The sequence below is a fragment of the Salmo trutta genome, unplaced genomic scaffold (genome assembly GCF_901001165.1).
Source record: "Salmo trutta unplaced genomic scaffold, fSalTru1.1, whole genome shotgun sequence".
Classification (NCBI taxonomy): Eukaryota; Metazoa; Chordata; class Actinopteri; order Salmoniformes; family Salmonidae; genus Salmo; species Salmo trutta.
In genome coordinates, this window is record NW_021823104.1 from 186,797 (window position 1) to 197,979 (window position 11,183).

General features: G+C 45.5%; 1 protein-coding gene across 1 annotated transcript in view; it reads left to right on the forward strand.

Annotated features, from left to right (window-relative positions):
• Nucleotides 1–11,183, forward strand: part of LOC115188925 (carbohydrate sulfotransferase 12) — a 32,393-nt gene that overhangs the window by 16,095 nt on the left and 5,115 nt on the right. The window contains exons 3-4 of the mRNA XM_029747758.1: nt 2,909–3,064; nt 3,861–4,040. Of these exons, the coding sequence (XP_029603618.1) occupies nt 2,909–3,064; nt 3,861–4,040 (336 nt within the window). The remainder of the gene's footprint in view (nt 1–2,908; nt 3,065–3,860; nt 4,041–11,183) is intronic.

An 11,183-nucleotide genomic window follows, 5' to 3' on the forward strand; every position in this document is an offset into this window, starting at 1 on the left:
GGAAATATGTGTCTCTAATATGGTCATACATTTGGCAGGAGGTTAGGAAGTGCAGCTCAGTTCCCACCTCATTTTGTGGGCAGTGTTCTCAGAGCCTCCCAAGCATACTTCCAAAGTTGTGGCAAAATGGCTTAAGGACAACAAAGGCAAGGTATTGGAGTGGCCATTACAAAGCCCTGACCTCAATCCTATAGAAAATGTGTGGGCAGAACTGAAAAAGTGTGTGCGAGCAAAGTAGGCCTACAAACCTGACTCAGTTACACCAGCTCTGTCAGGAGGAATGGGCCAAAATTCACCCAACTTATTGTGGGAAGCTTGTGGAAGGCTACCCGCAATGTTTGACCCAAGTTAACCTCTCTAGGGAGTCCCACCTACGTAACAGCCAGTGGAATCCTGTGGCGCGTTATTCAAATACCTTAGAAATGCTATTACTTCAATTTCTCAAACATATGACTATTTTACACCATTTTAAAGACAAGACTCTCGTTAATCTAACCACACTGTCCGATTTCAAAAAGGCTTTACAACGAAAGCAAAACATTAGATTATGCCAGCAGAGTACCCAGACAGAAATAATCAGACACCCATTTTTCAAGCTAGCATATAATGTCACATAAACCCAAACCACAGCTAAATGCAGCACTAACCTTTGATGATCTTCATCAGATGACACACTTAGGACATTATGTTATACAATACATGCATGTTTTGTTCAATCAAGTTCATATTTATATCAAAAAACAGTTTTTTACATTAGCATGTGACGTTCAGAACTAACATACCCCCCGCAAACCTCCGGTGAATTTACTAAATTACTCACGATAAACGTTCACAAAAAACATAACAATTATTTTAAGAATTATAGATACAGAACTCTTCTATGCACTCGCTATGTCCGATTTTAAAATAGCTTTTCGGCAAAAGCACATTTTGCAATATTCTAAGTAGATAGCCCGGCATCACAGGGCTAGCTATTTAGACACCCACCAAGTTTAGCCCTCACCAAAGTCAGATTTACTATAAGAAAAATGTTATTACCTTTGCTGTTCTTCGTCAGAATGCACTCCCAGGACTTCTACTTCAATAACAAATGTTGGTTTGGTTCAAAATATTCCATAGTTATATCCAAATAGCGGCGTTTTGTTTTTGCGTTCAAGACACTATCCGAAAGGGTAAAGAAGGGTGACGCGCCCGACGCGTATTGTGACAAAAAAATTCTAAATATTCCATTACCGTACTTCGAAGCAGGTCAACCGCTGTTTAAAATCAATTTTTATGCCATTTTTCTCGTAAAAAAGCGATAATATTCCGACCGGGAATCTGTGTTTTAGTACAAAGAGAGAGAAAATAAAAACATGGGATCCCCTCGTGCACGAGCCTGAGTCTTATTGTCCTCTGATAGACCACTTACCAAAGGCGCTAATGTTTTTCAGCCAGGGGCTGGAATTACATCATTCAGCTTTTTCCCGGGTTCTGAGAGCCTATGGGAGCCGTAGGAAGTGTCACGTTACAGCAATGATCCTCAGTTTTCAATAAAGAGAGTCAAGAAGAACAAGAACTTGTCAGACAGGCCACTTCCTGTAAGGAATCTTCTCAGGTTTTTGCCTGCCATATGAGTTCTGTTATACTCACAGACACCATTCAAACAGTTTTAAAAAACTTTAGGGTGTTTTCAATCCAAAGCCAATAATTATATGATTATTCTAGTTTCTGGGCAGTAGTAATAACCAGATTAAATCAGGTACGTTTTTTATCTGGCCGTGTAAATACTGCCCCCTAGCCCTAACAGGTTAAACAATTTGAAGGCAATGCTACCAAATACTAATTGAGTGTATGTAAACTTCTGACCCACTGGGAATGTGATGAAAGAAATAAAAGCTGAAATAAATCATTCTCTCTACTTTTATTCTGACATTTCACATTCTTAAAATAAAGTGGTGATCCTAAGACAGGGAATTTTTACTTGGATTAAATGTCAGGAATTGTTAAAAACTGAGTTTAAATATATTTGGCTGAGGTGTATGTAAACTTCAGAGTACAGCTGTATATGTTGAAGAGGGTGGGGCTCAAGCTGCATCCCTGTCTCACTCCACAACCCTGTGGAAAGAAATGGATGTGTTTTTTTGCCAATCTTAACTGCACACTTGTTGTTTGTGTATATAGATTTTATAATGTCGTATGTTTTTCCCCCAACACCACTTTCCATCAATTTGTATAGCAGACCCTCATGCCAAATTGAGTCAAAAGCTTTTTTGAAATCAACAAAGCATGAGAAGACTTTGCCTTTGTTTTGGTTTGCTTGTTTGTTAATTAGGGTGTGCAGGGTGAATGCATGGTCTGTCGTACGGTAAATTGGTAAAAAGCCAATTTGACATTTGCTCAGTACATTGTTTTCACTGAGGAATTGATTCTGCTGTTAATGATAATGCAGAGGATTTTCCCATGGTTGCTGTTGACGCATATCCCACAGTAGTTATTGGGGTCAAATTTGTTTCTCTCTCTCACCTCTCACTCTTGTTTTCATGCCTCTCGCTCTTCCCCCCTCCTCTCTCTCCCCCTCCTCTCTACCCCCCTCCTCTCTCCCCCCCTCCTCTCTCCCCCCTTCTCTCTCTCCCCCCTCCGCTCTCTCTCCCCCCTCCGCTCTCTCTCCCCCCTCCGCTCTCTCTCCCCCCTCCGCTCTCTCTCCGCTCCTCTCTCTCCCCCCTCCTCTCTCTCCCCCCTCCGCTCTCTCTCCGCTCCTCTCTCTCCCCCCCTCCTCTCTCTCCCCCCTCCTCTGTCTCCCCCCTCCTCTCTCTCCCCCCTCCTCTCTCTCCCCCCTCCTCTCTCCCCCCCCTCCGCTCTCTCCCCCCTCCGCTCTCTCCCCCCTCCTCTCTCTCCGACCTCTCTCTCCGACCTCCTCTCTTTTCAGGAGAGGCGGCGGCAGCGTCTCCATGACCTCTGTCACCATGGTGATGACCTGGCTTTTCCGGGGAAGAACCGTTCATTTGACGACATCCCCAACAGGGAGCTGGATCACCTGATCGTGGACGACCGCCATGGTATCATATACTGCTACGTCCCCAAGGTACACACACACACACACACACACACACACACACACCGCCATGGTATCATATACTGCTACGTCCCCAAGGTACACACACACACACACCACACACACACACACACCACACACACACACACACCACACACACATACACACACACACACCGCCACGGTATCATATACTGCTCCGTCCCCAAGGTACACACACACACACACACACACACACACACACACACACCGCCATGGTATCATATACTGCTATGTCCCCAAGGTACACACACACACACACACACACACACACACACACACACACACCGCCACGGTATCATATACTGCTTCGTCCCCAAGGTACACACACACACACACACACACACACACACACACACACAGTATATATATTGTATATATATTTATATTTATATTGACTGTAGGTGGCGTGTAGTAACTGGAAGAGGGTTATGATCGTGCTCAGTGAGAGTCTGCTAATATAACCTGTATATATTGTATATATATTTATATTGACTGTAGGTGGCGTGTAGTAACTGGTAGAGGGTCATGATCGTGCTCAGTGAGAGTCTGCTAATATAACCTGTATATATTGTATATATATTTATATTTATATTGACTGTAGGTGGCGTGTAGTAACTAGAAGAGGGTTATGATCGTGCTCAGTGAGAGTCTGCTAATATAACCTGTATATATTGTATATATATTTATATTTATATTGACTGTAGGTGGCGTGTAGTAACTGGTAGAGGGTTATGATCGTGCTCAGTGAGAGTCTGCTATTATAACTATATTTATATTGACTGTAGGTGGCGTGTAGTAACTGGAAGAGGGTTATGATCGTGCTCAGTGAGAGTCTGCTCCAGGAAGGAGTCCCCTACAGGGATCCTCTGGCTGTTCCTCAGGAGATGGTCCACAACAGCAGCCTCCACTTCACCTTCAACAAATTCTGGAAACGCTACGGGAAGTTCTCACGACATCTGATGAAGGTCAGTTCACTGCTAATCTCTCTAACACTAACCCTGATGGTGGTCAGTTAACCCTGATGGGGGTCAGTTAACCCTGATGGTACCCTGATGGTGGTCAGTTAACCCTGATGGTGGTCAGTTAACCCTGATGGTGGTCAGTTAACCCTGATGGGGGTCAGTTAACCCTGATAGTGGTCAGTTAACCCTGAACCCTGATGGGGGTCAGTTAACCCTGATGGTGGTCAGTTAACCCTGATAGTGGTCAGTTAACCCTGATGGTGGTCAGTTAACCCTGATGGGGGTCAGTTAACCCTGATGGGGGTCAGTTAACCCTGATGGTGGTCAGTTAACCCTGATGGTGGTCAGTTAACCCTGATGGGGGTCAGTTAACCCTGATGGTGGTCAGTTAACCCTGATGGTGGTCAGTTAACCCTGATGGTGGTCAGTTAACCCTGATAGTGGTCAGTTAACCCTGATGGTGGTCAGTTAACAGCTGACTCTAACCCTGATGGTGGTCAGTTAACCCTGATGGTGGTCAGTTAACCCTGATGGTGGTCAGTTAACCCTGATGGGGGTCAGTTAACCCTGATGGTGGTCAGTTAACCCTGATGGGGGTCAGTTAACCCTGATGGTGGTCAGTTAACCCTGATGGTACCCTGATGGTGGTCAGTTAACCCTGATGGTGGTCAGTTAACCCTGATGGTGGTCAGTTAACCCTGATCAAATCAAATCAAAAATAAAATCAAATTTATTTATATAGCCCTTCGTACATCAGCTGAAATCTCAAAGTGCTGTACAGAAACCCAGCCTAAAACCCCAAACAGCAAGCAATGCATGTGAAAGAAGCACGGTGGCTGGGAAAAACTCCCTAGGAAAAACTCCCTAGAAAGGCCAAAAACCTAGGAAGAAACCTAGAGAGGAACCAGGCTATGAGGGGTGGCCAGTCCTCTTCTGGCTGTGCCGGGTGGATATTATAACAGAACATGGTCAAGATGTTAAAATGTTCATAAATGACCAGCATGGTCAAATAATAATAATCATTGTAGTTGTCGAGGGTGCAACAAGCACGTCCGGTGAACAGGTCAGGGTTCCGTAGCCGCAGGCAGAACAGTTGAAACTGGAGCAGCAGCATGGCCAGGTGGACTGGGGACAGCAAGGAGTCATCATGCCAGGTAGTCCCGAGGCATGGTCCTAGGGCTCAGGTCCTCCGAGAGAAAGAAAGAAAGAGAGAATTAGAGAGAGCATATTTAAATTCACACAGGACACCGGATAAGACAAGATAATACTCCAGATGAAACAGACTGACCCTAGCCCCCCGGCACATAAACTACTGCAGCATAAATACTGGAGGCTGAGACAGGAGGGATTAGAAGACACTGTGGCCCCATCCGATGATACCCCCGGACAGGGCCAAACAGGCAGGATATAACCCCACCCACTTTGCCAAAGCACAGCCCCCACACCACTAGAGGGATGTCTACAACCACCAACTTACCGTCCGAAGACAAGGCCGAGTATAGCCCACAAAATCTCCGCCATGGCACAACCCAAGGGGGGGCACCAACCCAGACAGGAAGACCACGTCAGTGACTCAACCCACTCAAGTGACGCACCCCTACCATGGACGGCATGGAAGAACACCAGTAAGTCAGTGACTCAGCCCCTGTAATAGGGTTAGAGGCAGAGAATCCCAGTGGAAAGAGGGGAACCGGCAAGGCAGAGACAGCAAGGGCGGTTCGTTGCTCCAGCCTTTCCGTTCACCTTCACACTCCTGGGCCAGACTACACTTAATCATAGGACCTACTGAAGAGATAAGTCTTCAGTAAAGACTTAAAGGTTGAGACTGAGTCTGCGTCTCTCACATCGGTAGGCAGACTATTCCATAAAAATGGAGCTCTATAGGAGAAAGCCCTACCTCCAGCCGTTTGCTTAGAAATTCTAGGGACAGTTAGGAGGCCTGCGTCTTGTGACCGTAGCGTACGTATAGGTATGTACGGCAGGACCAAATCGGAAAGATAGGTAGGAGCAAGCCCATGTAATGCTTTGTAGGTTAGCAGTAAAACCTTGAAATCAGCCCTTGCCTTAACAGGAAGCCAGTGTAGGGAGGCTAGCACTGGAGTAATATGATCAAATTTTTGGGTTCTAGTCAGGATTCTAGCAGCCGTATTTAGCACTAACTGAAGTTTGTTTAGTGCTTTATCCGGGTAGCCGGAAAGTAGAGCATTGCAGTAGTCCAGCCTAGAAGTAACAAAAGCATGGATGAATTTTTCTGCGTCATTTTTGGACAGAAAGTTTCTGATTTTTGCAATGTTACATAGATGGAAAAAAGCTGTCCTTGAAACAGTCTTGATATGTTCTTCAAAAGAGAGATCAGGGTCCAGAGTAACACCGAGGTCCTTCACAGTTTTATTTGAGACGACTGTACAACCATCCAGATTAATTGTCAGATTTTTTTATTTTTTTATTTTCTGCTCGCCTCCCTACCTCTGAGGAAGCACAGTTCCCGCTCAGCCCAGTCAAAACTGCTCGCCGCTCTGGCACCCCAATGGTGGAACAATCTCCCTCACGATGCCAGGACAGCGGAGTCAATCACCACCTTCCGGAGACACCTGAAACCCCACCTCTTTAAGGAATACCTGGGATAGGATAAAGTAATCCTTCTAACCCCCCCCCCTTTAAAGGATTTAGATGCACTATTGTAAAGTGTTTGTTCTACTGGATATTATAGGTGAATGCACCAATTTGTAAGTCGCTCTGGATAAGAGCGTCTGCTAAATGACTTAAATGTAAATGTAAATGTGATTTTATTTAACCAGGTAGGCAAGTTGAGAACAAGTTCTCATTTACAATTGCGACCTGGCCAAGATAAAGCAAAGCAGTTCGACAACATACAACAACACAGAGTTACACATGGAGTAAACAACATACAGTCAATAATACAGTAGAAAAAAAAATAAGACTATATACAATGTGAGCAAATGATGTGAGATAAGGGAGGTAAAAGCAAAAAAAAAAACTGCCATGGTGGCAAAGTAAATAAAGTATAGCAAGAAAAACACTGGAATGGTAGATTTGTAGTTTGAAGAAAGTTCAAAGTTCAAATATAAATAATATGGTGCAAAGGAGCAAAATAAGTAAAATAAATAAATACAGTAGGGGAAGAGGTAGTAGTTTGGGCTAAATTATAGATGGGCTATGTACAGGTGCAGTGATCTGTGAGCTGCTCTGACAGCTGGTGCTTAAAGCTAGTGAGGGAGATAAGTGTTTCCAATTTCAGAGATTTTTGTAGTTCGTTCCAGTCGTTGGCAGCAGAGAACTGGAAGGAGAGACGACCAAAGGAGGAGTTGGCTTTAGGGGTGACCAGAGAGATATACCTGCTGGAGCGCGTGCTACAGGTGGGTGCTGCTATGGTGACCAGTGAGCGGAGATAAGGGGGGACTTTACCTAGCAGGGTCTTGTAGATGACCTGGAGCCAATGTGTTTGGCGACGATTATGAAGTGAAGGCCAGCCAACGAGAGCATACAGATCGCAGTGGTGGGTTGTATATGGGGCTTTGGTGACAAAACGGATGGCACTGTAATAGACTGCATCCAGCTTGTTGAGTAGGGTATTGGAGGCTATTTTGTAAATGACATCGCCGAAGTCGAGGATTGGTAGAATGGTCAGTTTTACGAGGGTATGTTTTGCAGCATGAGTGAAGGATGCTTTGTTGCGAAATAGGAAGCCAATTCTAGATTTCACTTTGGATTGGAGATGATTGATGTGAGTCTGGAAGGAGAGTTTACAGTCTAACCAGACACCTAGGTATTTGTAGTTGTCCACAAATTCTAAGTTAGAACCGTCCAGAGAAGTTATGCTGGATGGGCGGGCAGGTGCAGGCAGCGATCGGTTGAAGAGCATGCATTTAGTTTTACTTGTGTTTAGGAGCAGTTGGAGACCACGGAAGGAGAGTTGAATGGCATTGAAGCTCGTCTGGAGGGTTGTTAACACAGTGTCCAAAGAAGGGCCAGAAGTATACAGAATGGTGTCGTCTGCGTAGAGGTGGATCAGAGATTCACCAGCAGCAAGAGCGACATCATTTATGTATGCAGAGAAAAGAGTTGGCCCAAGAATTGAACCCTGTGGTACCCCCATAGAGACTGCCAGAGGTCCAGACAGTAGGCCCTCCGATTTGACACACTGAACTCTGTCAGAGAAGTAGTTGGTGAACCAGGCGACGCAATCGTTTGAGAAACCAAGGCTACTAAGTCTGCCGATGAGGATGTGGTGATTAACAGAGTCAAAAGCTTTGGCCAGGTCAATGAATACGGCAGCACAGTATTGTTTCTTATCGATGGCGGTTACGATGTCGTTTAGGACCTTGAGCGTGGCTGAGGTGCACCCATGACCAGCTCTGAAACCAGATTGCATAGCGGAGAGGGTGCGGTGGGATTCGAAATAGTCGGTAATCTGTTTGTTGACTTGGCTTTCGAAGACCTTAGAAAGGCAGGGTAGGATGGATATAGGTCTGTAGCAATTTGGGTCAAGAGTGTCACCTCCTTTGAAGAGGGGGATGACAGCAGCTGCTTTCCAATCTATGGGAATCTCAGACGACACGAAAGAGAGGTTGAACAGGCCAGTAATAGGGGTTGCAATAATTTCGGCAGATAATTTTAGAAAGAAAGGGTCCAGATTGTCAAGCCCAGCTGATTTGTAGGGGTCCAGATTTTGCAGCTCTTTCAGAACATCAGCTGAATGGATTTGGGAGAAGGAGAAATGGGGGAGGTTTGGGCGAGTAGCTGTGGGGGGTGCAGTGCTGTTGAATGCAGTAGGGGTAGTTAGGTGGAAAGCATGGCCAGCCGTAGAAAAATGCTTATTGAAATTCTCAATTATAGTGGGTTTCCTATCCTCAGTGCAGTGGGCAGTTGGGAGGAGGTGTTCTTATTCTCCATGGACTTTACAATGTCCCAGAACTTTTTAGAGTTGGAGTTGCACGAAGCAAATTTTTGTTTGAAAAAGCTAGCCTTGGCGTTTCTAACTGCCTGTGTGTATTGGTTTCTAACTTCCCTAAAAAGTTGCATATCGCGGGGGCAGTTCGATGCTAATGCAGAACGCCACAGGATATTTTTGTGTTGGTTAAGGGCAGTCAGGTCTGGGGAGAACCAAGGGCTATATCTGTTCCTGGTTCTAAATTTCTTGAAAGGGGCATGCTTATTTAAGATGGAGAGGAAGGCATTTTTAAAATATAACCAGGCATCCTCTACTGACGGGATGAGGTCAATATCCTTCCAGGATACCAGGGCCAGGTCGATTAGAAAGGCTTGCTCGTTGAAATGTTTCAGGGAGCGTTTGACAGTGATAAGTGGAGGTCGTTTGACCGCTGACCCATTACGGGTGCAGGCAATGAGGCAGTGATCGCTGAGATCTTGGTTGAAAACAGCAGAGGTGTAATTAGAGGGCACATTGGTTAGGATGATATCTATGAGGGTGCCAGAGTTTGCGGCTTTGGGGTTGTACCTGGTGGGTTCATTAATAATTTGTGTGAGATTGAGGGCATCAAGCTTGGATTGTAGAATGGCTGGGGTGTTAAGCATGTCCCAGTTTAGGTCGCCTAGTAGCACGAGCTCTGAAGATAGATGGGGGGCAATCAGTTCACATATGGTGTCCAGAGCACAGCTAGGGGCCGAGGGGGGTCTATAGCAGGCGGCAACGGTGAGAGACTTGTTTTTGGAGAGATGGATTTTTAGAAGTAGAAGTTCAAATTGTTTGGGTACAGACCTGGATAGCAGGACAGAACTCTGCAGGCTATCTCTGCAGTAGATTGCAACACCGCCCCCTTTGGTCGTTCTATCTTGTCTGAAAACGTTGTAGTTAGGGATGATGATTTCACAGTTTGAACAGAAGATCTCTTTGTTTCTTGGGACCTAGAACAAGCATCTCTGTTTTGTCCGAGTTTAAAAGTGATGGTGGTCAGTTAACCCTGATGGTACCCTGATGGTGGTCAGTTAACCCTGATGGTGGTCAGTTAACCCTGATGGTGGTCAGTTAACCCTGATCGTGGTCAGTTAACCCTGATGGTACCCTGATGGTGGTCAGTTAACCCTGATGGTGGTCAGTTAAACCTGATGGTGGTCAGTTAACCCTGATGGTACCCTGATGGTGGTCAGTTAACCCTGATGGTGGTCAGTTAACCCTGATGGTGGTCAGTTAACCCTGATAGTGGTCAGTTAACCCTGAACCCTGATGGTGGTCAGTTAACCCTGATGGTGGTCAGTTAACCCTGATGGTGGTCAGTTAACCCTGAACCCTGATGGTGGTCAGTTAACCCTGATGGTGGTCAGTTAACCCTGATGGTGGTCAGTTAACCCTGATGGTGGTCAGTTAACCCTGAACCCTGATGGTGGTCAGTTAACCCTGATGGTGGTCAGTTAACCCTGATGGTGGTCAGTTAACCCTGAACCCTGATGGTGGTCAGTTAACCCTGATGGTGGTCAGTTAACCCTGATGGTGGTCAGTTAACCCTGATGGTGGTCAGTTAACAGCTGACACATTTGGTTTAATCTATTATATAAAGGTGAAAGTGATGTATTCAGTGCCTTCTGAAAGTATTCAGACCTCTTTTTCCACATTTTGTTACGTTACAGCCTTATTCTAAAATTGATTAAATTGTTTTTTTCCCCTCATCAATCTAGACACAATACCACATAATGACAAAGCAAAAACAGTTTTTTAGAAATGTATTAAAAAACGTTAATGTCACATTTAAATAAGTATTCAGACCCTTTACTCAGTACTTTGTTGAAGCACCTTTGGCAGCGATTACAGTCTTGAGTCTTCTTGGGTCGGATGCTACAAGCTTGGCACACCTGTATTTGGGGAGTTTCTCCCATTCTTCTCTGCAGCTCTGTCAGGTTGGATGGGGAGCGTTGCTGCACAGCTATTTTCAGGTCTCTCCAGAGATGTTCGATCGGGTTCAAGTCCGGGCTCTGACTGGGCCATTCAAGGACATTCAGAGACTTGTCCCGAAGCCACTCCTGCTTTGTCTTGGCTGTGTGCTTAGGGTCGTTGTCCTGAGGTTCAGGATCAGGTTTTCATCAAGGATCTCTGTACTTTGCTCCATTCATCTTTCCCTCGATCCTGACTAGTCTCCCAGCCCCTGCCTCTGAAAACCATCCCCACAGCAT